At 45.2% G+C, this 27,389-nt stretch overlaps 1 protein-coding gene across 8 annotated transcripts in view; it reads left to right on the forward strand.

The window, feature by feature from the left end:
• phactr4b (phosphatase and actin regulator 4b) overlaps positions 1–27,389 on the forward strand; it is an 81,530-nt gene that overhangs the window by 20,830 nt on the left and 33,311 nt on the right. For 6 of the 8 annotated variants that reach the window (XM_018754753.1, XM_018754757.1, XM_018754761.1 and 3 more), the window contains exons 2-3: positions 8,035–8,147; positions 21,159–21,202. Coding sequence is in view for 2 of the 8 variants with exons in the window: in XM_018754759.1 (XP_018610275.1) it covers positions 21,190–21,202 (13 nt within the window). In the remaining 6 variants the exon portion in view is untranslated. The remainder of the gene's footprint in view (positions 1–8,034; positions 8,148–21,158; positions 21,203–27,389) is intronic. The other 2 variants (XM_018754755.1, XM_018754760.1) reach the window with 1 other exon arrangement.

Genomic DNA, 27,389 nt, shown 5'->3' on the forward strand with positions numbered 1-27,389 from the left:
GTGCACTTGAGTAGAAAGGCTTCACTTTGTGGGAAGAAGGCGCACAACTTAAAAAGACTGGACACTGGCAAGTCGAGTAACAAGTATTTACAGGAGCTGGAAATTTGCTGCCACTGTAAGCCTTTCTGCATATGATGCAGTTGGCCATAGAAGCAGATGTGCATAATATTTACTAGTTTCAGAGTCCGTGGAAGTGTGTGTATAGGCTTGCCATTGAGGGGTCAGTGATGTAAGCAGTACTTAGCTGTAAGGAGTGTTAGGAGTTTCCAGTGCCATACTTCACCAGTGAGTTCTTGTGATCTTGTTAATTTTTTTTACATAAACACACATATATAAAACACAGACATTTGCTGTGTATCCTCCTGTTTCTTCTGAAACTTAGCGTGACATGGCATGAAGTAGCTGTTAAGTGTATTAATCTGGTCACATTGTAATACTTTTAAAACAACTATTTTTAGATTTTGTGTTTCTCACCTTTCCCCTCTCTATTCTGTTAACAAGCACTGAAATTGTTGTGGATTTGGTGCTTAAAGCATTATGTGCTGTTACACAACAGAGAAATGCTATTGTTTATAATGGTTCCTTCTGTTTGTTTTCCTGTTTGATTAATTGAGTCCCTTTGTCTGTGTGGTCTGAATTTCTGGAATGTTCTGGTTTTGGACTGAAAAGCGGATGTCGTGGTCTTTCCTGTACAGACACTTCCTATTACTTGCAGTTCTTCCAGTCTGTTCTGGCACACACTTGAGACTTGTGCAGATGTCCCATTTTCTCCTAACCATACGAATCCATCTCTTACTCAGACACACACAGAAACTGAAGTGTCAGTCTCTCTCTGGTTCATAACAAGTTGCGCATCACACACATCATGTTCACATGTGTTCGCTGTAAAAGAAAGCTCATACAAACAAGTATTGCCCTACGTATATCTCTGTACCAACCTATCCACCTCATGGATGCCCTCATGTCTCTAACTCTGACACAATCGTTCACACCTCACACACACTTGCTGCTCTGTTCTGTGGCTGTGAATAATTCCTGTGTGTACACTGTCAGGACAGCTTCATGGGATAACTGGTAGTGTAGTTGTTAGAGCTGCTGCCTTTGGCCCCAAAGGTTGCAGGTTTGAATCTTACTTCCAGCTGTAGTACCCTTGAGTACTTACCCTAATTTGCTCCAGTAAAAGTGACCTGGCTGTATAAATGGGTAAATAACTATAGGTAGACTAACATTTCACTGTCACTTTGCAGAAAAGTGTCAGCTAAATGAATAAATATAAATGTAGTTGAGTTTTCACAAAGAGTGAAAAGCTTGACTGACCCTTGGAATCATAGATCTCCACTGATACAAGGTACCCCTGTGGGGAGGTGTGTTTTCAGGCAGGCTGTTCAGTCTGTGATCATTTCCACAGTCTTATCAGCATGCACTATTTACAGTACTTACTGTTTTACATTTTCATTCATTCATTTAGTAGATGCTTTTGTCCAAAGCGACGTACATCTTAACAAAAGTATGATTTATGCATTACATTAAGAGAAGGATACATAGCTGCAGACATGAAAGTCTCAAGGAAACTTAGTTTGTTACCTACCACTTGCTGCACCGAGGTTCATCGTTTGAGTAGGTGCATAAAACACAGGATAGACAAATCCCAATACCCTCCCACCAATTTTTTTTTTATTTTTATTTTAATATTAGAATATACACCTAAGCAAGTACAATGCCAGAGTAGTGGTTGAATAAAGGTTGTATCTGGGGATGCTTATGGAGTTACGATGCATGAACAGTTACACCGTAAATGAGCTGGAGAGATCTTGGGGAAAGTGGATCCGGAAAAGGTGAACTGTCAGACCCTTTTTGAACTTACAGAGTCTCTCCGCAGTTCTGAGTGAGGGGGGAAGTCATTCCACCACAACGGACCCAGAACCAAGAACCTCCGAGCTTTACCTTTCGTGCGCGGGACCACCAAGCAAGCAGAAGTAGATGAGCGAAGGGGCCTGGCTGGTGTGTAGCGGTTGATTAAGTCTTGTAAATAGCTGAGAGCAGTTCTGTTGATGCATTTGTACACAGTAACCAGGGTTTTGAATTTGATTCGGGCAGCTATAGGAAGCCAGTGCAGAGAAATGAGTAGAGGAGATACATGGGAGCGCTTTGGCAAATCAAACAAAACTCGTGCAGCAGCATTCTGTAGAAGCTGCAGAGGTCTGATGGCATTAACAGAAAGGCCACACAGGAGAGAGTTGCAGTAGTCCAGACGGGATGTCACCATGGCCTGGACAAGTAGTTGGGCGGAGTCAGTAGTGAGGTAGGGACGGATCCTACGAATATTATGCAGGATGTATCTGCAGGACCGGGTTGTGGCTTCGATATGTTGAGAGAATGACAGACTTCCATCAATCGTTACTCCCAGACTCCTAGCAAAGGAGCTAGGCGAAATGAGTGAGTTGTCCAGTTTGATCGAGAGGTCGTGACAGGAGGACAGGCCAGCTGGGAGGTAAAAAATCTCTGTTTTGGAGAGGTTGAGTTAGAGGTGGTGATCATACATCCATGAAGAGATGTCTGACAGGCAAACAGCAATGTGTAGGGAAATGTCTGCTGCACCAGGTGGAAAGGAGAGGAAGAGCTGGGTATCATCAGCATAAAAGTGGTATATGAATACATGGGAGGCTATGGCCGGACCAAATGAGGAGGTGTAGATGGAGCAGACAAAAGGATGCAGTACCGAGCCCTGCGGGACACCGGTTGAGAGAGGCAGAGGAGAAGAACGAGAGCTCCGCCAGACCACTTGATAGGATCTGTCAGATAGGTAGGACTCAAACCATCTTAGTGCTGCTCCTTTGATCCCAGGCTGACCAAGACAGGAGAGTAGAATCCGGTGGTTGACAGTGTCGAATGCTGCAGACAGGCCGAGAAGGATGAGAACCAAGGACAGGAAGGCAGCTCTAACAGATCAGAGAGCATCAGACACCGCCAGAAGTGCCGTAATAGTGGAGTGACTAACTTTGAAAACAGACTGATATCCATCGAGGAGATGGTTCCAGGTGAGGAAATCAGATAGTTGATCACAGGCTGCCCGTTCTAGAGTTTTAGACAGGAAGGAGAGGAGAGAGACTGGTCTGTACTTTTGGACCGAATTGGGATCCAGGGAGGGTTTCTTTCACAGAGGTGAAATGAGAGCAGTTTTTAAGGCAGCTGGGTAGGGAGAGAGAGGAGCTGATGATTTTAGAGATGAGGGTGGAGAGTTGCAGGGAAATGTTCTGTAGGAGTGACTATGGGATTGGATCAAGCGGGCAGGTGGTGGCTCTGTATGATATCAGGAGGTCAGAGATTGCAGATTCGGATAGCGGCTTGAATTTGGAGAGGTCCAGCGCGAACCAGGCAGGGTGATGTTGAGAACTTGTCATGGATTGCTTTGACTTTGTCTCTGAAAAACAAAGCAAAGTCATCAGCAATGAGCGATGAAAGAGGAGGAGGCAGCAGACGACACAGTAAGGATGAGAAGGTGGCAAAGAGTGTGTGGTTTTTTTAGTTGCAGACTGTATTTTGTTGTGGTAGAAGGTGGTTTCAGCTGAAGAGACAGCAGAGTGCAAAGTAGCTAAGCATAATTGGTAGGCATCCAGGTCCAAGTGAGTCCTGGATTTTCACTATCTTCGTTCTGCAGCCCAGGGTTTGGTCCTGTTAGCACGCAACGTATCAGTCAGCCATGGGGTGGCACTGGGGCGTGCTGGTCTGGAAGACAGTGGACAGAGAGAGTCAAGGGTGGAAGATCAGAGAGGAAAATATTAGTGGCATCGTCGGTTGATAGATCCGAGAATTATGCAGCAAAAGGGAGAGTGGACAGCATAGCAGAGGCAAAGCAGGAAGGTGTGAGAGATTTTAAGTTGCGGCGGAAGGTGACAACGGGTGCAGAAAGAGGCAAGGAATTAGTGGTGAGGCAGTGTTGAAAGGAAATGAAGAAGTGATCAGAGATATGCAGCGGAGTGACAGAGAGGACAGAATAGCCACAGTTGTGGGAAAATACAAGGTCAAGACAATTGCCTGCTTTGTGAGTAGCAGGGGATTGGGACAGGGAGATATCGAAGGACTGCAGGAGCAACAGAAGGCCGTTTGCATGAATGTTGTCGACATGCAGGTTGAAGTCACCCAGGAGAATCAATGGAACGTTGTCCCCAGGGAGAGAGCTTAGCAAGATGTCAAGGTCATCCAAGAAGCAGCCAAGAGGGCCAGGAGAACGATAAAGAACAACCACAACAAGAGTGATTGGGGCAGTGATTGGGGCAGTGATACAGACAGCGTGCCATTTAAAGGAGAACAGATCATGCAGGTGAAGAGGGAGAATAAAATATTCCCACCAGGGAGAGGTGAACAGGCCTGTGCCTCCACCTCTGCCAGAGGGACGAGGGGTGTGAGAGAAGGAGTAGTTAGTGGAGACAGCTACGGGTGTGGCTGAGTTGTCTGGGGTGATCCAGGTTTCAGTTAGGGCCAGGAGGTCCAATGAGAGATGGGAGGCATAGGCTGGTATGAAGTCAGCAGACTGGCAGTCCCAGAGTCCTATCGAGAAATTAAAGCAGGATGGAGAGTCTGACCGGTGAGGATAAACCAGGTTTACTGTAGCAGCGAGAGCAAGAGGTGTCCAGTGGTGGTGACGTTGCACGGCTCGGTTGCCGTAGACCACTTTGAAGGTCGACATGTTTGACGCATGATCCCTCACGGAACAGGATGCCGGTGGCCTCCCTCGGTGGACTCCCACAGGTAGACTCCCTCATCTTAACACCCCGAGTTTTCACACCAAGAGGCTGCCGCAACCGTTGTGGGTCACCAGCCACTATGTAAACCGGGTTAATTCCTATCAGATGAGATTCCTAATCAAAATGAAAACAACAACAATGGTAACCAAAACAAACAAACAGACGTGATTAATCGATTGATGGAGTCATGCCCACTCCACAGTACAGGACACAAAATTGTTTAGGTGAACGTGCACCTTAACAAACCACTAAATACAAGTTAACGAACAAATAAATAAAAATACCATCCACAACAACTACACAGACACACAACCGATTGTGTCTGTCTATCCACACAGCTACACAACAAGAATGCGCGTCGGGAAAAAGCAGTAGCAACAAAACACCTACCCAAAACACCTCAAACTGCAGCGACGGACCTCCATCGCAAAATGCAATTACGACACCCAGACCCTACACTGCCGTTCGTGGTGGAGGTGGACGCCTCAGAGGTCGGAATCGGGGCCGTGCTGTCCCAAAGACTCAAACCATCTTAGTGCTGCACCTTTGATCCCTAGCTGGTTAAGAGAGGAGAATAGAATCCAGTGATTGACAGTGTCGAACGCTGCAGTCAGATCGAGGAGGATGAGGACCGAGGAGAGGGAAGCAGCTCTAGCAGCTTGGAGAGTGTCAGATACCGCCAGAAGGGCAGTCTCAGTGGAGTGACCAACTTTGAAACCAGACTGAGAACCATCAGGGGTTGGTTCCGGGGGAGGAAATCAGACAGTTGATCACCGGCCACCCGCTCTAGGGTTTTAGATAGGAAAGAGAGGAAAGAGACCGGCCTGTAATTTTCAAGCAGATTGGGGTCCAGGGAGGATTTTTTTTAACAGAGGTGAAATTAGAGCGGTTTCGAAGGCAGCTGGGAAACAGCCAGAGGAGAGTGAGGAGTTGATGATTGTAGAGATGAAGGAGGAGAGTTGCGGAGAAATGTTCTGAAGGAGTGATGATAGGATCGGATCAAGTGAGCAGGTGGTGGCTCTGTGCAATATCAGGAGGTCAGCAACTTCAGATTCGGAGAGCAGCTTGAAGTTGGAGAGGATAGCTTCTCAGGGAGGACCAATGTGAACCGGGCAGTTTGATGGTGAGAATTTATCAGTGATCGCTTTTGACTTTGTCTCTGAAAAACAAAGCAAAGTCTTCAGCAGTGAGAGAAGAGAGAGGAGGAGGTGCCGGGGGACATAGAAGGGATGAGAAGGTGGCAAAGAGTCTATGTGGTTTTTTTGGAAGTAGACTGTATTTTGTTGTGGAAGAAGGAGGTTTTAGCTGAAGAGACAGCAGACTGAAAAGCAGCTAAGAGTGACTGGTAAGCATCCAGGTCCTATTCAGTTTTGGATTTACGCCATCTTCGCTCTGCAGCCCGTAGTTTGGTCCTTTTAGCAGCCATGGGGTAGCAATGGGGCGTGCTGGTCTAGAAGACAGAGGACAGAGAGAGTCAAGGGAGGAAGATAGGGCAGAGAGGAAAGTATTATAGCATCATCTGTAGATAGATCTGAGAATTGCGGAGCAGAAGGGAGAGTGGACAGCATAGCAGAGGCAAAGCAGGAAGGTGAGAGAGATTTTAAGTTGTGGCGAAAGGTGACAACGGGTGCAGGAAGAGACAAAGAGTTAGTGGTAAGGGAGGGTTGAAAGGAAATGAAGAAGTGGTCAGAGACATGCAGCGGAGTCACAGAGAGGACGGGACAGCCACAGTTGCGGGAAAATACAAGGTCAAGACAGTTGCCCGCTTTGTGAGTAGCAGGGGATTGAGAAAGGGAGAGATCAAAGGACTGTAGGAGCAACAGAAGGCCACTTGCATGAATGTCATCGACATGCAGGTTGAAGTCACCCAGGAGAATCAGCGGAGAGTTGTCCCCTGGCAGAGAGCTCAACAAGATGTCAAGGTCATCCAAGATGCGGCCAAGAGGACCAGGACAGCGATAAAGGACAACCACAAGAGTGATTGGGACAGTGATAGAGATAAGTTTCATGTGTTAGGAAAACATTTTTGGGTTATATGTTTAGTTGCAGTATGTATAAATTTAGCAGTGCATAACTATTTAGAGTGATACCTGAGCTGAAGCTATACTTGGGTAATTCGTATTTTGCCGTTTTTACTGGCAGTCAGCTGGTTGGTGGCTTGGTTGAAGCGGTATAGAGGTTTCTGGTTTTTATTGCTGGTTGTCCAGATTGGCCTTAGAGGGTATGAAGTATGGTCTCTAGCCTGCCCTAAGGAACCACTCTCCCCTTATAAAAAAGCCATCTAACTAGTTGGTGATAAATAGTCTTCATTGAGGACAGGAGGCTGCATGTGTTGACATGAAGGTGTTTTATCAGGGTGGTTCATAGTCATGTGAGCATTTGTCTGTTATCTCATGTTTTGTTACCCTCATGTTTGGGATGCAGCTGCAATATTGTGTTTTAGGCACTGTCAACAGTGTGCATGTCAGTGTTTACTAGCATTTGCGCTTCTGCAGTGATGTGAATGAAGAAGTCATGTGTTTTTTTTAACTCATCCTTTCTGTCACTACCTAATAAATTCAGAATTGTGCTGGCTTTTAATCTTTGTAACATGGGTTCTTGTAGCAATCACTTATCCAGCACCATGAAGTCATTTTCCTGTTTATCTCTGACAAAGTTTTCAGCTATTAGTCTCTCTTGCCCTTGAAACATTTTGGGAAGTGTGGTACACAGAGAGTGAGCTGTAGTAATGCATGTTCAATACATTCCCAGAGGAAAAGCTGCACCTCTTTTAGAGTCAGCAGCCCTGCTAATGATGAGCTCAGTTCAGATACTGCTGCTGATCCTTCTTTGCCCTTATGGTAAGCAGTTAGGGACTTTATTTTTAACAGCAGCTAGATAGCTAGCACTCTGGATTTCACCATTTATGTTACATTTAGCTGATGCTTTTCTCTAAAGCAACTTAAGTGTCAGTCTGCCTACAATTACTTACCCATTTATACAGCAGGGTAATTTTACTCTAGCAATTTTCAAGGTAAATACATTGCTCAAGGATACTACAGCTAGAAGTGGGGATCAAACCTGCAACCTTTGGGTCTAAAGGCATCAGCTCTAACCACTAGACTACCAGCTGTCCCCCTTCTCCTTTCTTTCAGGTGGTCTCAGAGCATTCAATTTATCATGTTTTTTCAACTGAGCCGGGGGCTTGTTTATGAAATTCATTTTGCCATAATGTTCTCAAAGTAATGAGAAATGGAAGTTCATGCATTTTCAGTCTTGTCTAATTTAAATCTTTTTTCTCCTTTCACAGACACGTAATCACAGAGGACAGTCAGAAATCGACTGGCTCTTGAATGTTTGGAGTATTGAGAGAGTCATCTCTGTAGCATGCACCATTACGAGCCAGATGACCTTCAAGTGAATGTAGGTTGCATTGTGGAGCACAGTGAAATGTAGAGGCATTTGCTCTGCTCAGTGGATTATGGTTAAATTTTGAGGCAACTTGCTTTGTACACTGAAATTTCACTCTGCATGTATTCATTCATAATCAGTGAACTGAGTCCTTTGCAAAATGTGCAGTTTTGGTTTTTCTCATATTTACAGCTTAGTATATTTTGGCACATTTCATTGTATAGCATTTCAAAGCCAGTGTAGCCCAGTGATTAGGGGTGCAGACAGTCACCCAAAAGATGATTGCTGCTCTCTGACAGGTGATGTTCTTGTACACTTTAAAAAAGGTACTTACGCTAAGTTTCTCCTGTAAAATAATATCTATTAATTTGTGAAAATTGTAATTCACTTTTCGGCAATATTGGTTTTAGGTCAGTAGAAGCTCATAGTTGTCCCCAAGCTCAACAGTCATATCATCCATATTGACTGATATACTTTTGTAGATTTGCCAAATTTTATTTTGCACATGGATATGGTTAGCAGTAGTATTATAAGCACTGGTCCTTTGCAAGAAAACACAAAGCATTGTTGTTTAAAAGTGATAATAAAGTTTTATTATGTAACATTTGTCTGTGTGTCTTAGCACAGTTGCATCCAGGCAGGAGGAAAAGGTTTGAAGGCGAGGTGTTGAGCAGATTGGCACAGCACACTAGTTCTACGCTCCAAAGTGCAGCTTAATTCTCTCTCCCTCCTTATCCTACAACCCTCTGAAAGTATGGCTTTTTTCTTGTTTTAAGATGTATCATTCCTGACAAATGTGTCATGTGCTATTTTAAAAGTTCTCACTATTAATTTTCAGAATGGATGTGATTTATTTCAAAAGATAAAATTGTGGAAACTGGCTCAAGGTGACTTTTGTCTGTACTGCAGTTTGGGCTTGCATGTTGTCTGCTTTCCGTAGCCTGTAGCATTGTTAGTGATTTGCAGCTGCTTTTGAAATGGAGCCCTAAAGGCTACGTGAGGCCTCATCGAGAGAGCAGCAATAGGGAGGCATGCCAGAACTCTAAAGAACATTTCTTTAACCAGAATTATGAGGTTTATTGCTGGCAGTGAGAGATGGGCAAAAAACTATTTGAATTTTGTAATTGAAACAACAGAGCCATTAAGCCCCTCCCAGTAAATTCATTTTAATCCGTGGGCTATGTACATGACATTTAGAGGTTTGATTGAGTATATGAGGCGTATATGTCATATAGTAGACATTGCTGATGAAAATGTATCATGGATACAGTAGTTTGGAATCACAAAGCTGAATCCTACTGGAGCACGTCAGACACAAGATGGGTTTCTTTCCAATTTTATCGCTCTGCAGTGACTTTACTTAAACATCCCAATGTCTTTTCAGAAGTTGTATGTTACTGTTTATTTTCGGGGGGTGTGGTGGCGCAGCGGGCTTGGCCAGGTCCCACTTTCTGGTGGGTGTGGAGTTCGAGTCCTGCTTGAGGTGCCTTGCAGCGAACTGGCATCCTGTCCTGGGTGTCCCCCCTCCAGCCTTAAGCCCTGTGTTGCCAGGTTAGGCTCCGGCTTGCCACGACCCTGCTTGGGACAAGCGGTTTCAGTCAATGTGTGTGTGTTTATTTTCATTTGAAACATCCTGTAAAAATTCAGCCAGCATGTTTCAAAAACTGGTTTGTAGACTGCTTTAGAAACATGTAAGTTCAAAAGCTTTAGAGAAATGTTATTGAAAAAAGACACGGCGCAAAGGCCAGTGTGGCATGTGGGGAGACAGAACACACACAACATGTGAACATTATCTCTTCGATTCAGCTTCTTTGCCATAGCCATTGTTTACAGCAAATAGCAGCTCAACAGGTTTGTGACCCAAACCTTGTTCTTGTTAATTATTATGTAGTGTAGACCTGCTGTCCACACTTTCCATCCCTGTGTCAACAAAGCCCAGTTGCAACAGGCAGTAACAAAGCGGTTTTATTTTCATGAGATCTTGCTTGAACTCTTTATGTAACTAGTCTTGCATTTTGGGCAGGAAAATTCCTGTGTCATGTTAGGTCTTCACTGCTGTTCCTAGTGGTCCTTGTGCAAAGGTGTTTCAATGCCTTTTATACCGCTAACCATTGTAGTGGCAAAAGTAGCTTGTCAAGTCAAAGTCAACTTTATTGTCATACTGCCTATAGGTGAGTTATGCATATAGGAGAACAAAATTCCATTTCTCTTTGGACCTCCATGCCACATAAAACATATAGTGCAGTTTGTAAAAAAGATAAATACAACAGACCAGTGCAGAAATGAGACAAGACAGTGCAGTACACAGGTCAGAGTCTGGCGACAACAAACACAATATATAAGGTACGCAGACAATGTACACAGTCCTATAAAAAGATTTATGTATAATATAAATACAAAAAGCCTATGCAGGATATGTAATTTAAATGTAAACTATAACAATTAAACATTAGACACTGTAGACTACAGACACTATACAGGTAGCTACAGGAGCAGTAATAAGTTAAATAACAGTTTTGAGTATGTTTTTTGCTTAAAGTGACGTATTCCTTCTACAAAGAGGCATATGCTTTGTTCAGGACTAGTGCAGACTTCTTTTATATGTGCGCAAAAAAAACAAATCAACTGTGTCAGGAAGTGGGTGTGTGGATGGCTCGGGGGGTCGTGCTGTTGAGTATTTTCACAGCCTGAGGGAAGAAGCTGTTGCACAGTCTGGAGGAGGAGGTCCGGATACTTTGGTATCTCCTTCCACACAACAGAATGACGAAGTAGCCCTGGGAGGGGTGGGTGGGGTCGGTGGGGTCAGATGTGATGGTAAGGGCTTTCCGTGTGCACCGTATATGGTGTATGTCCTGTATGGGGGCACTAATGATCCTTTCTGCTATGTTCACTATCGGTTCTAGGGACTTGCGGTCAGAGACCTTACAGTTCCCAAAGCAGGCTGTGATGCAGTTGGTCAGTACGCTCTCTATGGTACCTCTGCAGAAGGTAGTGAGGATGGGTGGGGGGAGGCTTGCCATCTTCAGTCGCTGTAGGAAGTGGAGGCACTATTGGCCTCTTTTGGTGAGGGCTGATGTATGTGAGGAACAGGTGAGATTCTTGTGTTAGTTGAGCTACTACTGAGTTCAGGGATGTGCTTATTTAGAAAACCTGTATGCGTTTTCTGAGGCCTCTGTGCTTATCCGCACTGACAGAAGTCCATGTACAATACAGGTACAGGTCAAAAAATTTGAGTATACTTGTGGGGAAAATTTTTTCAAGGCGCTTCGCTATCAAATTTCACCAAGTTCTTCTGCAGCAGTTTCTAAAGATGTGGAGTTCTTGTGGTTTGGTTCGATTTCACTTTTCTGTACAGTTTGTGCCACACTGGAAAGGATTGCCCAGGCTGCCCAGGTATACTTGTACTTTTGAATAGTGCTGCATCTATGTATGTATGTATGTATGTATGTATGTATGTATGTATGTATGTATGTGTTCAGTGTCTTGCCTGCTCAGTACAGTCAGTTCCTTGATATGCAGTCCTTAGTTCATGTGCGTTGAACTTGGTTGCTGGATTTTTCTGTCTTAATTGGCCCAGTTAGTAGACATATGCACTACTTACAGTACAACTGTACTGTATGTACAGTACACACTGAACGTAGTATTTGAATACACATTATCACTTACAAAATTTTAGAAATTTACAGTATTACAGAAATTACAGTATTTTAGAAAAATCTTGCATTTTTGAGTATGCAACACTGAAATCTGCACTACCTAAAAAACAAGCTTATTGCAACAAGCTCAGAACATTTGTATGCAATTTCTGTTGTAGTGCTAATGTGGTAGAGCTGGCCAGCATAGACTATGTTCGTAGTGATGTTGACTGGCCTGGTTACTTTGATTAGGTTCTGCGAGGTGGCCCAGGACAGTGTAATATAGATTTATATTTATATTCCCTTTATTGAGTAAGATCAATGTTTCTCATACCTCTGGAGGTATCTTTCTGAAAGTGAATGGACACCAAAAATATTGAAATATTTACATTTATTCGTTTAGTAGACACTTTTCTTAATAGCAATGTACATCATTGAGAAAAATACAATGTGGCACGTGATTTTAGAGTCCAGGCAGTTTCTGATTACGAATGAGTTCCGTGTCCTCAGTCTGTCTTTAAGGCGGATTTTGACTTAACTTGGAACGGTTAAGTATGGTGGATATCTAACATCAGTTTGTCAAATGTTGTCTTTGTTTATAGTATATCATGTACCTTTCTATGCATAAAATACATTAAAGAAACACTTTCGGATTCACTTAAACATCTTTAATATACACACACACACACACACACACACACACACACATTTTCAGAACCGCTTTTCCCGTACAGGGTCACGAGGAACCAGAGCCTACTCGGCAACACAGGGCGTAAGGCCGGAGGGGGAAGGGGACACACCCAGGACGGGACGCCAGTCCGCCGCAAGGCACCCCAAGCGGGACTCGAACCCCAGACCCACCGGAGAGCAGGACTGTGGTCCAACCCACTGCGCCACCGCACCCCCCATCTTTAATATAACAAGACAATAATAATAATATTAACAGTAAGAGAATGTATTGAAACACACACACAGAGTCTAAAACCGCTTGTCCTGAACAGGGTTGCAGCGAACCGGAGCTTAACCTGGCAACAAAGGGTGCAAGGCTGGAGGGGTAGGGGACACACCCAGGATGGGACGCCAGTCTGTTGCAAGGCACCCCAAGCAGGACTCAAACCCCAGACCCACCAGAGAGCAGGACCCAGCCAAGCCCATTGTGCCACCGCACCCCAGAATATAATGATGTAGTAGTAGTAGTAGTAGTAGTAGTAGTAGTAGTAGTAGTAGTAATAATAATAATAATAATAATAATAATAATAATAATAATAATAAAAAATTAATGTAATTAATGTCTACAGTATTTATCATAGGGAGAGACATAGAAAGAGATGGTAATAAATGTAACTACTGTTATGATGAACAGAGGATGTGGAGGAGGTTGAACCCAAGTACAGGATCATTTATTCAGAATCAAAGGACTAGATGTTTTCAAGTGGTCAGGGACAGGTGAATGGTCAGTTGATCGGCAAACTGAACAGAGGGGAGGTTCCAAAATCATGGTCGAGGGACAAGAGGGGCAGTCGTTATGAAAGAGACGTGGAACGGGACTGGCGAACGATAAGGGATAGGACTTGGAAGAGCAAAGTGAGGTAGGTTTGAGAATACAGAGGGGACGTTTGTCTGGAGTGAGATTCTGGAATTGGGAAGAAGTGTATGTTATAGCAGAGTGCTCCAATTGAAGCTGCTGGTTGAGGTGCAAGAATGGTCGAGACAGAGAGAGAGAGAGAGAGAGAGTGTCTGTGTGCATGCGCGTGCAAAACATTACAGAAACTTTAATGTTTGCTTTTCCAGTGTTGGTTGGTATTTCACCTTTTTCTGATAATTTTATTTCCACTTTACATTTACCTTACATTTACATTTATTTGCTTAGCAGACGCTTTTCTCCAAAGTGACTTACAATGGATACTATGTAGTGTTACTAGCCCACACACCTTATTCACCAAGGTGACTTACATTGCTAGATACACTACTTACAATGGGTCACCCATCCATACATCAGCGAAACACACTCTCTCTGTGTCACTCACACATTATGGGGGAAACTGAACAGCATGTCTTTGGACTGTGGGTGGAAACCGGAGCACCCGGAGGAAACCCACGCAGACATAGGGCACCACCCAGGTGCTATGAGACAGCAGCGCTACTCGCTGTGCAACTGTGCCACCGTGCCGCATGATCATTTTCCTTTTCTTTCATGCATCACCATCACTTGCATAACATTTATGCTTTGGTGCCATGGTTAGGAAGGTAAAAACAAAAAAATTAAAGCCAAATACAGTAAGACACAAGACACTTAACAGCAACGTAGTCCAACTGAAAAGAATGAAGTCTGTCCTACCTTGGGCCCACACGCCCTGCCCATGACCCGACAAACCAATGTAGATATGTTATTTTTTATGCCCGTCGCAAAGTAGCGGCCGTTTGTTATTATGAATCACGTAACTTGAATTTTTAATATAATAGGCGTAATATGAAGTTTACATTTGATTGTTACTTAAGGGTGACAACAAATTAACTTCCGGTCAGTAAGGGGGTGGTTCATAACTATGGGTTGCATATAAGTCGCACTTTTGCAACCCAGGGACTAATGAACTAGTGTACATCCCACAAGTAGCTGCATAAAGGTTGACCCACACACACACACACACACACACACACACAGACACACACATTCTCAGAACCGCTTGTCCCATACAGGGTCGCGGGGAACCGGAGCCTACCCGGTAACACAGGGCGTAAGGCCAGAGGGGGAGGGGACACACCCAGGACGGGACGCCAGTCCGTCGCAAGGCACCCCAAGCGGGACCCGAACCCCAGACCCACCGGAGAGCAGAACTGTGGTCCAACCCACTGCACCACCGCACCCCCGTTAAAGGTTGACCCATTATTCACCATTTAAATTTACATTTATTCATTTAGCTGATGCTTTTCTCCAAATGTTAAGGTATTTACAATTATTCACCCATTTATATAGCTTCGTAGTTTTACTGGAGCAATTCAGGTTAAGTACTTTACTCAAGGATACTACAGTCAGAGGTAGAAATCTTCTGACCTTTGGGTCCAAAGGCAGCAGCTCTAACCACCACAGCTGTCCTCAAGCTCAACAGTTTCTTATTTAGAAAAAAAGAAGTCAACATAGATATTTATACGTTTATCTTGCACTTAAGAGATGAGGGGAGAAGTGAGTCAGAAAGAGGTGCAATTCTTCTTAAATGTAGTGATTCAGTAGTTCTGAATTGAGGGGGTGGTCTTTTCACTACATTGGAGCCAGAACTGAAGACTTTTGTGACCACCGTGCGGGTAGAGCTAGCACTCTGGTTGGGGCGTAGCGAGTGATCTGATCATATCGGGCAGCAGATCTGTTGATGGATTTGTAAGCTGTCTTGAATTTGATCTGGGCAGCTATAGGAAGCCAGTGAGGAAGGGTTCATTGACATACATGTGAATGCTTCACCAGATCAGACATGACTTGTAGGTGGTGATCAGGCATCCGACAGAGATGTTCAAGAGACAAGACGCAGTGCTTATGGAAATGTGGACTGTGGAAACTCTGTCTACATTCAACAAGGGTCTGAAAACTCACCTTTTCCTGACTCATTTTGCCCAAGATCTTTCCAACCCACGTATAGTGTAAATGTTCATGCACCGTAACTTCGTTAGCATCACCAGATAAAGCCTTTATTCAGCCAGTACTCCGGCATTGTTTTTGCTTGCTTGTGTATCTTATAATATTTAAAAAAATAATAATAATAATTTGGTAGGAGGGTATCAGGATTTGTCTATGCCCACGGGGCCTGGCCGGGCTCAGCCCGAAGCCACAACGTGGAGCCGCTCTTCGGTGGGCTCACCACCTGCCGGAGAAACCATAAGGGGCCGGTGCGTTGTGATTTGGGCGGTGGTCGGGGCCGAGTGCCCGGCCGACCCAAACCTCGGGCGCCAACTCTGGTTTTTGGGACTTGGAATGTCACCTCACTGGCGGGGAAGGAGCCTGAGCTGGTGCGGGAAGTTGAGAGATACCGTCTAGATATAGTCGGGCTCACTTCCACTCACAGCTTGGGTTCTGGAACCACTCTACTCGATCGAGGGTGGACTCTCCACTATTCTGGCGTTGCCCAAGGTGAGAGGCGGCGGGCTGGTGTGGGCTTATTAATAGCCCCCCAGTTCAGCCGCCATGTGTTGGAGTCTACCCCGGTGAATGAGAGGGTCATCTCCCTACGCCTTCGGGTCAGGGAACGGTCTCTCACTGTCGTTTGTGCTTATGCGCCTAGCGGCAGTGTAGAGTACCCGGCCTTTTTAGAGTCCCTGGGGGGCGTGCTGGAAAGCGCTCCCACTGGGGACTCTGTCGTTCTACTGGGGGACTTTAACGCCCACGTGGGCAGCGACAGTGATACCTGGAGGGGCGTGATTGGGAGGAACGGCCTCCCTGATCTGAACCCGAGCGGTGAGTTGTTATTGGATTTCTGTGCTAGTCGCGGTTTATCCATAACGAACACCATGTTCATGCATAAGGGTGTCCACCAGTGCACTTGGCACCAGGACACCCTAGGTCGGAGGTCGATGATCGACTTTGTAGTCGTTTCTTCTGACCTTCGGCCATATGTCTTGGACACTCGGGTGAAGAGAGGGGCTGAGCTGTCAACTGATCACCACCTGGTGGTGAGTTGGATTCGATGGCGGGGGAAAAAGCTGGACAGACCTGGCAGGCCCAAACGCATAGTGAGGGTCTGTTGGGAACGTTTGGCGGAGGCCCCTGTCAGAGAGGTCTTCAACTCCCACCTCCGACAGAGCTTCAACCAGGTCCCGAGGGAGGTGGGGGACATTGAGTCTGAATGGACTATGTTCCGCTCCTCCATTGTCGGTGCGGCTGTTCGGAGCTGCGGCCATAAGGTCTCCGGTGCCTGTCGCGGCGGCAATCCCCGAACACAGTGGTGGACACCGGAAGTAAGGGATGCCGTCAAGCTGAAGAAGGAGTTCTATCGGGCCTGGCTGGCTCATGGGACTCCTGAAGCAGCTGACGGGTACCGACGGGCCAAACGGAGCGCGGCTCTGGCAGTCGCCGCGGCAAAAACTCGGGCTTGGGAGGAGTTCGGTGAGGCCATGGAGGAAGACTTTCGGTCGGCCTCAAAGAGATTCTGGCAAACCGTCCGGCGACTCAGAGGGGGGAAGCGGTGTTCCACGAACACTGTTTACAGTGGAAGTGGTGCGCTGCTGACCTCAGCTGAGGATGTCCTCGGGCGGTGGAAGGAGTACTTTGAGGATCTCCTCAATCCCTCCGACACGCCTTCCGTAGAGGAAGCTGAGGCTGGGGACTCGGAGGGGGACTCGTCCATTACCCTGGCTGAAGTTGCTGAGGTAGTCAAAAAACTCCTCGGTGGCAAGGCTCCGGGGGTGGATGAGATCCGCCCCGAGTTTCTCAAGTCTCTGGATGTTGTGGGGCTGTCTTGGCTGACACGCCTCTGCAGCATCGCGTGGAGTTCGGGAACGGTGCCTCTGGACTGGCAGACCGGGGTGGTGGTCCCTCTTTTTAAGAAGGGGGACCGGAGATTGTGTTCCAACTACAGGGGGATCACACTCCTTAGCCTCCCTGGGAAAGTCTATGCCAGGGTACTGGAAAGGAGAATCCGACCGATAGTCGAACCTCGGATTCAGGAGGAGCAATGCGGTTTTCGCCCTGGCCGTGGAACACTGGACCAGCTCTATACCCTCACTAGGGTGTTGGAGGGTTCGTGGGAGTTTGCCCAACCAGTCCATATGTGTTTTGTGGACCTGGAGAAGGCATTCGACCGTGTCCCTCGTGGCATCCTGTGGGGGGTGCTTCGGGATTATGGGGTTCGGGGCTCGTTGCTACGGGCTGTTCGTTCCCTGTATGACCGGAGCAGGAGCTTGTTTCGCATTGCCGGCAGTAAGTCAGACCTGTTCCCGGTGCATGTTGGACTCCGCCAGGGCTGCCCTTTGTCACCGATTCTGTTCATTATTTTTATGGACAGAATTTCTAGGCGCAGTCAGGGAACGGAGGGTGTCTGTTTTGGTGGCCGCGAGATCTCGTCTCTGCTTTTTGCGGACGATGTGGTCCTGTTGGCTTCATCAAGTCAAGACTTGCAGCGTGCACTGGGGAGGTTTGCAGCCGAGTGCGAAGCGGCGGGGATGAGAATCAGCACCTCCAAATCCGAGGCCATGGTTCTCAGTCGGAAAAAGGTGGATTGCTCCCTCCGGGTTAGGGGGGAGTTGCTCCCTCAAGTGGAGGAGTTTAAGTATCTTGGGGTCTTGTTCACGAGTGAGGGAAAAATGGAGCGGCAGGTCGACAGACGGATCGGTGCGGCGTCTGCAGTAATGCGGTCATTGTACCGGTCTGTTGTGGTGAAGAGGGAGCTGAGTCGTAAGGCGAAGCTCTCAATTTACCGGTCGATCTACGTTCCTACCCTCACCTATGGTCATGAACTCTGGATCATGACCGAAAGAATGAGATCGCGGATACAAGCGGCAGAAATGAGTTTCCTCCGCAGAGTGGCTGGGCGCACCCTTAGGGATAGGGTGAGGAGCTCAGTCACCCGGGAGGAGCTCGGAGTAGAGCCGCTGCTCCTCCGCATCGAGAGGAGCCAGTTGAGGTGGCTCGGGCATCTGTTCCGGATGCCTCCTGGACGCCTCCCTGGGGAGGTGCTCCGGGCTTGTCCCACTGGGAGGAGGCCTCGGGGCAGACCCAGGACACGTTGGAGAGACTATGTCTCCCGGCTGGCCTGGGAACGCCTTGGGGTTCCCCCAGAGGAACTGGAGGAGGTGTGCGGGGAGAGGGAGGTCTGGAGTACTCTGCTCGGACTGCTGCCCCCGCGACCCGGCCCCGGATAAAAGCGGAGGAAGATGGATGGATGGATGGTATCAGGATTTGTCTATCCTGTGTTTTATGCACCTACTTGAATGATGAACCTCGGTGCAGCAAGTGGTAGGCAACAAACTCGGTTTACTTGAGTCACATGTCTGCAGCTATGTCCCTTTCTCTTAATGTATTGCATAAATTGTACTTTTGCTGAGATGTACATCGCTTTGGACAAAAGCGTCTGCTAAATGAATGAATGTAAATGTAAACGTCTGTAGCTCCAGGTGGAAAGTAGAGCTTATATCTGTTTACCTTTGGCGTAGCAGTGATATGAGAAGGAATCCATAGAAGGCAATAACAGGGCTGACAGGGGCATCCACTCACCTCATAGAAGAGGTGTAGATTGAGAAGAATAGAAGGTCCAGTTGAGAGAGGCTGAGGGGATGATCGGGAGCCTCACCAGACCAGTTGGTAGGATCTGCCTGATAGTTACAGCTCAAACCAATTCAGTGCAGTTCCTTTGATGCCAAGCTATCCAAGAAAGGGGAGTAGAATCTTGTGGTTAACAGTGTCAAATGCTGCAGTCAGGTTGAGGAAGATGAGGACTGAGGAGAGGGAGGCTGCTTTATCCGACTGGAGAGCATCTGACATTGTGGAGAGGGAGAACAGAATATTCTCACTGTTTAAAGATGAGACTGCCTGTGTCTCCACCTCTGCCAAAGGTACAAAGGATGTAGGAGAAGGAGTAGTTAGTGGAGAGGGCTGCGGATGTGCCTGTGTTATCCAGGGTAATCCAGGTTTCTGTCAGGGGCCAGGAGGTCCAGCAAGAGGGTTCAGGCCCAGGCCTAGATGAAGTCTGCCTTAAGACTGTTATTTCCAAAGTCCCATGTAGAAGTTGAACCAGGATGGAGGGCTTGATAGATGAGGATAAACCAGGTTGCTGTAGCAGCAGGAGCGCCTGGGTCTCTGATGATATCGCACAGTTTCATTGCCGTAGACAGCTTTGATTTCAGATATTTCTGGCACCTGTTCCCTAACAGAATACAGTGTTGATTGCAGAACTCATGTAGTGGCAGAGGCCTCCCTTGGTGGACTCCTCAAATAGACTCCCTTGTCTTTGAACCCTGAGTCGTTGCATCTTGGGGCTGCTGCTATGCATCACCTGCTGCAACTTGAAGATGGCTAATTTACATAATCTGAGAGCCAAAACGGAAACTACTCTGTAATTAGAACCAAAACAAAGGGATGGTACAATTAATCTGAATGCCTGAATGACATGCAGTCTACAGTATGCGACGCAGGTGAATTTCAGAGCACTCTGAGAAACCACAGATAAATACATAAAATAGTCAAGAACTGCACAAATGCACAACAGCAGGTTATTTCGATCTATATGCAGAATTGCACAAGAAGAGTGTATGCAGGATATAGCAGTAGCAAACAAACTTACATGAAATACATTGAACTGCAGCGGCGATTCTCCAGTGCGAATGTAATACATGCTACTAAATATAATGCAGTAACTACTTCTAGACTTCTGTCTTTGGGAACATTATGATGACACGTTAAGAAGGACTCACACTCAGTTAATTTCAGATTTTGATCTCTTGATAGGCCGAAGAGTATAAATTAGGCTCCTCCCACCCTAATAGTATGATCTTTTAGAGATTCTCCTTTAAAAGCCTTTTGTAGCCTATGAAAGATCAAATATGCTGCTTTTGTGTACAAAGCAGAATCGCTTAGGTTAGTGTTTGAGAGATAAGAAAGAGTAAATTTTCATCTTTCCATCTCACTGGAGCATCCTGACCTCAAAGAACACTATGCAAACCTTTACAGTATAGATTTTTTTAACAGGTGGTTTACCTAACACCCGAAAACCATGCCAAGCTTATGGCTGCTAAGCTAAGTGCCCTCTTATCTCTTGCAATCCGTTAGTGTACCCCAGTGTATTGCTACAGACAAATAGATGATGTAATGCCAAACCCATTAATTAGCTAGTTTTACATGTTTATTGATAGCAGTAAAAAAGATTTCTTTCTGTTTGGGGATGCATGTTGTTCATTTCTTTATCAATTGGGCATACATTTCCAAGGAAGAAATTTATGTAACCACAGTGAACCATGATCCCTGCTGACATTTATCAGTAAGTAAGGTTGAAGATACTCACTCAGACAACACTTTCATGTTTTCAGGTGTTCTTTACAGATGACTAAGAATGTTCAAACAAACAATATTTGTTTTAACACCTTGAGGTCAAACTTGAACTCACTGTTGATGCTTTTACTTCTAATAAGAACAAGGATTTTCAACAATTGTTTTGAGTGTACAACCTGTCGACATGAAAAATAATACATGAGTAAATCTAAATGATGTGAATATGTACAGTAAATGTTTCTGATCAAGAATGCATTTGAAATTTAAATTTTCTTTTTGTTTTTCCTTTTGTTATGTTAGTTAAATATTGAATATTTATTTGAAAATTGCCACAGATTATCTTGTGCAGTTGTGCTATCTTCCTGCTGGTCTTCCACCTTAGCTATCTGTAGTTTACTAACTTTTCCCTTCTTTTTGTTGTAGAGTTACTGATTGCCTCTCCTCAGACTCTGTAATGGAAAATCGTGGTAAGTTGAACTTCCCCAAATTTGTCCTCTTCTTATCTCAGTGTTTATCATGATTTCTGCATGTATCAGCTTGACATTTTCATTGTGGCAAAGAATAAAGCCTTACTTATTAATATACTGAGAAATACAGGCCATGCATTTCAGTTTCACATATAGTAGTCAAACTATTTGCACCTTTGTCAGTGTGGGACTCATTGCTTTATTGGAGCTTCGTATTCCAGTTTTCAACTGTGTTGTGGCCCTATTGGAGCGCTGACACTGTTAACCTGCTAACAGACAGCATTCTCATTTGCATTAGCTTGCTGCTTCATTATCACCACATTATTTTGGTATTGCACTGTGTTGCTGGAGGGGAGCTCTTTCGTTGTCCACACCCATCCACTCATCCAGAATACTGGCCTATGTATGCTGTTTATGGGGCAAAAGTCAGCTTCTGGCAGCAGTACTGAATCTGGCAGGCCTTGAGGAAGGTGACTCCACACTGTGACAATGGCTGTCTGTGAATGTAATGCTTGTGGTACAAAGTCATTAGTTTGCTATCGACCTCTTTCTCCAAGTTTAAAAATAGGTGGATATTAGAAGTGGGATTAGTCATCAGTAAGCACAGTGTGTGGTGTGCGCTGCCGGCTGGATGGCTTTCTAGTGGTTGCCAATATGGGTGGAAGTAAATGGGGCAGCGTGGAAAAGGCAATGGTCAGTACAGTGCTGCAAGACCAGTGCTTCCAGTGGAAACCAGATGCACAGTTTCTAGCTTTAGAAACCATCAAGCACTCCCTTCTGTCATTCAGGTCAATTCTGAGCAACCTCCTGTGATGGTACAGCAGAATTGACTGTAATCGCATAGGCTGAATATTCTTCTGCGGGCTCTTGTCATCTAAGACAGCACACTTTGTTTGTGCCAGGTATCCATTTGAGGAAGAACAGTATGATTATTTACTTCCAGATCCTGATTAACCAGGTCAATTGAGATTACATAAGTAGATCATCACTGGCTCCTCTACTCCATCTCAGTGAAAATAACCTTAGCATTCCTCTCTTTTGCTCTCTCTTTCTGTGAAAGTGGGACCTTAACAGCTCAGTGAAAGCCTTGCTTTATGGATTCAGGCTTGGTCTTTGTAATGTTGGCTGTTGGTGTTCATTTCATTCTTAGGACACATCACTATGCCACAGTATGCCACAGGACATAAATATGCCACAGCATTCTTATTTTGCACTGCAGGGGAAAATGTGGTATAATTTCATAGGTCTAATAAAAATTATGCTGATCACACAGGAAACATATAACATGTTTTAGATAAACATGTCTTCAGCCTTGATATGGGCATGTCCATGGTGTCTAGCAGAAGGAGCATGCCCTGCAGAGAGGAGATTGTAGTTCAGTGGATGTGGAAGGGGTCCAACCATGCAGCCATATCACTGTTTATCAAAACCTGCTATTAGTTGCTTATTTTTGAGGCTCCAGAAGTAGAGCTGATAATGTGACTAGGATGAAGGTAGCACTTCACAATGAATGCTGTGTAAGGTCTACCTTTCCTGAGCTGTTGGGGCACCACTATGGTACAAATGGATGGATCCAGATTTTAGGAGTCCATTGCATCTGCTGCAGAAAAATATTGCCTGGATTGTGTCCCCATAAAGATTTAATAAACATTCTCATGAGCTACAGTGGTTGGTTACTGAATTAGCATGTGGGGTCCAGTGAAGATTTGCTGAGGAAACAGTGTGAGAAGATGAAAGCCTAAGGCTACTCCTACTCTTTCGCCCTGAGCCTCCTCGGGATCCTCTTGCCTTTCATTGCTTTCCTCCATAACACTCTTATTTCCTTCTGCCTCCCTGTATCCATCCAGCGCTCAGGTCGTACCATGCATCTTTCTTCCTTCTTTCTCTTTTTTGTTACTTCCTTTTTCTTCACTTCCTTTCTGTCTTTGCTGTTTCCTTCTATTTCTATCACCCTCCCAGCATCTGTTTTCCAAAGCCTTCCCTTCTCTTCCACTATGCCCTGTGTGACACACTCAGTGTCCCTGATTGGATCTGTGCTGAATCCCCACAGCCAGCTACTGCATTATAGTGGCTCTGTTCCTCAGCTTAGCGTGTATGGGATTCTGCTCCTCGGCTACGGGGTGGCTAAGGGTCATCGTTTCGGCAGGCATGCCTGTCCACCTCCAGAGTTTCTTTTTGCATTTTTTTACTTGTTGTAAAATTTTTCCATAAGAATTGTTGTAACCCATCTGAAGACTGGAAGAGCACAGGCAAATCAAGAATGTCATGTTGCTTTTTTTTTTCTGCAGCCATTAGAACTTCCAGAATACTGCTTTGTATCTGTTGTCATATAACTAACGCTTAATCTTAAATACCAGGAATCCTACAATCTGGCTATTTTTTACTGTATGCCATAGCACTGTGAACCTCTTGAGAGGAAAAGCAGGTTGCAATTAAACTGTTATGTTTTGGTGTAAAAAGCTGGTATGTTACTTTGAGAATATTATGTTTTCTGTTCGTGCATGTTTTTGAGCTTTGCAATGATAATTCTTTTGCCTAGTTAATGACTTGGTGCTGGGTTTAATTTGGGTCTCCTGTGGCCTTATCTACCTCAAACAGTACCATACTGGGTGGGAACCAATTTAAAAGGACCAGCTATTTCAGCAAGAAAAATTTCAATAATTTTTGTTTATTTCTTTATTGTTTTTAGAAATTATGTGCTTCTGAAATTACCTTCATTTGGAATTATAACAGATGTGCAGTAAAACTCCAAAACAGAAATCCTTTAGCTTAAAGTGACCTATTTGTAGTAAGTTGCAAAATACAGTAATTTTGGCCACTAAAGCCTCCCTTCTTGGCAACACGTTTCCGCATTTCTGCTTTGAGTGTGTGCAGGACAGAGAAGAGCTTCCAGGTGGCCTTTCCTCTTCATTGGGAGTAGTATCACAAGTTAGACCAAGCCAGCAGCAGAGGGTGCCAGATAGCCCAAGTTTGGCTGTATTGTAACAGGTCTTGGTCTGCAATTTCCCAGTAGCCACCTGGTCCCTGAGGCTGTTGGTACTACAAGCAGAGGTGGTTCAGGTTAGCAGCAACTGAATCCCAGGACCTCTCTAACAGGATCTGGTTAGGCAGAGCTGCTTACAGACGATGATGTATGTTATGCTGTGGTGTTCCCACAGGAGCTCCAGGACACATAAATATGCCACAGCAATGTCTCACATAAAACAATGACCCAGTACTCTGTGGTTCTGAATCCAGTTTGTAAAGCTTAAACTATACTTGGAATAATCTACTTGAGATATTTTTACTGGTGAAATTTTTAATTCCCCTTAGGACAGTGAGAAAATTCCGGTCATGAAGGAAAGTGAATCTGAATGAATTTAGTTTAACCAGACTCCATAATTACATTGGTGTACTTCTCCTTGTCTTTCTGGGGTATGGCATTAAACTGTTGAACTTCAAATTTAGTCCATAAGGACATCCTAAGCCAGTCCCTGTGTTTACAGATTCGATGAGGGATGTTGAATGGGTAATTTTAACAACACTTCACTCACCAATACCTTATACTCCTACAACTTGTGGACTGCTGCAGTTTTTGTTCCTCTCAGTTCACATCAACCTGGGATCTATGTTGCTCATTTGTGATGAATATTTAAGGACCAGTAATCTGAAGGCAGGCCCTCTCTGTCATGGCCGACTATGAATAACATCAACAAGAGACACCCCAGTGGCATAAGCACCTAAATGGCCAGCGAGACAACAGCTTCCTGGAATGTCAGCTCACTGTGACGGAAACCTGTGAGACAGGCAATGGAAGTTGGTACTGAGGTTTTGCAGGACACAAGACCCTGCTGTGATGTCACTTCTGCGTTTCCTTACACAAATTGGCTCTTTTCCTAGCTGTGGCTCACATTCACGTTGTCAGGTTTCCTTATTCCCACACGCCTCAGTTCTTTCCTTGCACCCTGTTTCTGATGCCCTTCTTCACCCAGATGAGGAAATGACTGTTAGCCAGTTCCTGGTACACCCTGCCTCCCTTCCCCAAATTTCTCATATGACCTTTGACCTAAAACCTTCACATTCAGGAATGATAAGCATGTGTGTGTTAGGCTAGCATGTTACCTCTTTAATGGACACAGATTTTCACTTGGGTTGGGAGAGAGGAAGGGAGGGAGTCATTCATAGAGGCACAGGAATAGTCAGGAGGGTATGAAGGGAGTGAGAGGGAGCAAATAGAAGAGAGTTAAAGAAGGGAGGGAGTGAGGGAAGAGCTTGGGGAGAGAGGTAGTGTTGGGTTACTGGAGTGACGCTGGACAGCCTTGAGCCACAAGCAGAGCGCAGAGGAGTAGGCCTGTGGTCCTGCCCTCCACAGCTCTTCCCTGAGCAGGGCAGGAGCATGGGACAGGCTGTCCGTCTGGAAGCTGCAGCTGAGAAGCCAGTGCAGAATGCTGGTAAGTCTACGGAGAAAGAGAGACAGTGGGAATGTGTGTTTTGGTGTCTGTCGCGTTTGTGTCTCTCCACTGACATTTTTTATATGTGTGCATTTCAGAAAGCATGTATTTGTTCTGTTTTTTTCTTCACTCATTTCACTTTATCTCCATTGTGTTTTGCGTGTGTGTTCATGAGGAGGTAGCTTTTGGCTGGGCTGGTGGGGAATGTGGCAGCCTCTGGAATGTGGCAATTGTGAAAGCGGGAATGTTGCGTTACGTGCACTCGCTCTGTGGGGCTGCACAGGGGTACTGAGATCTGTGGAGGAGGACCTGAAAATAACATATGTATGTGTGCGTGCAAGGAAAAAGGGAGGAAGAGGGAGCCTGTGGTATGTTCATACTTAAGCTCCTTATCCCCAAAGCAAAAAAAAAAAAAGGTGGTCATTCATAGTGGTGAATATTTTGCTGTTGACAATGGAAAATATTGACACATTTTTGAGAGCAATAGAGGAAATAGGATTTCTGGAAATTTTTTTTTCTCTCCCTAGCAGTAACTGATCATTTACAGGTCATTTGCAATGGGCTTGGCTAAATGGTGTGGGAGTAGTCATGGGCTAGACAGAGGTTTGGAGCCCTCCCACAGTTAGCGGGCTTCTGCCCTGCTGTAAAATTGAGCTTCTGTACTGCTGGAAGCATATGGACCCAAATACTTTGACCACAGCTAGCTATAGAAAAGAATAATATGAATTATGAAATTTGCAATGGTCCAATTGCAAAGCTAAGTAAAGTTCAGTGATTTAACAGGGTTTACCCTGTGGTCTGAGGTTGTTGTAGTGCTTGAGTGGCTTTGCCTCGGGCTTGTAGCAACACTGAAAATGGTGTGTATTACTCTGACACTCACTTGTGTATTTCCGTTCAGCATGGTATAATGAGCTTCCTGCAAGACAGGAGCTCCTCTCCCTCTCTCCTTTCTCCCTTCCTTCTTTACCACTCTCCCTCAGAGGTAACCAGGTGCTAGGTAAAATTAAAGGGTCTTAGAAGGTTCCTGCTTTGCCCCTCTCAGTTACAAGGATTTGTTTACCTTTTAGTGTGCTGTGCAGCTGAGCATGCCCCTGTGCCATTATGATTATTTTTATTTTTTATAGAGCTCTCTTCTCACGCAGTGACACAGAGCGCTTTAACACAGGGATAAAGCAAGAAAAATTGATACAAACAAAAAAGATAGTCAACTAATGGCTACCATAATGAAGAACTTATTATAGAGCTATAAGTATACCTACTGGCCACCGGGGAAAGGAACAAAACTCCCAACTGAAGGTTGAGGGAGAAAAAAACCTTTGGGGGTCCACGGGCCAGTGATTGCCCACCCCTCCTGGGCATTCTAGAAAGTAACAATTTGTAAGTCAGTGTTTAACAAGTAATTATAATGTTGGTAAATGGCATCTTGGATCCCCAGCTCAGCATGGAACATCTCGATCATCACGGCAGATAGACATCATCCTCTGTCAGCACAGGATTCGTCTGTCACCACTGGCCGGCCGGCCTCCTCAGGTCTTATGTAGCGAGGTAGTGCTCAATGAGAAGATAGGACAGAGTTAGTAATTTGTTACTTAAGTAAATTTAAAATGCATTTTTGTAAAGGTGATAAAATAAACAACCAAGGCAGGTTGAATTACATTACGAGGTGGAATGCCTGAGTGAACATGTAAGTCTTTAGTCGGGATTTGAAAACAGAAACAGACGGGTCATTTCTGACAGTAACTGGTAGACTATTCCAC

Source organism: Scleropages formosus, chromosome 8 (genome assembly GCF_900964775.1).
Source record: "Scleropages formosus chromosome 8, fSclFor1.1, whole genome shotgun sequence".
In the NCBI taxonomy this organism is placed as follows: Eukaryota; Metazoa; Chordata; class Actinopteri; order Osteoglossiformes; family Osteoglossidae; genus Scleropages; species Scleropages formosus.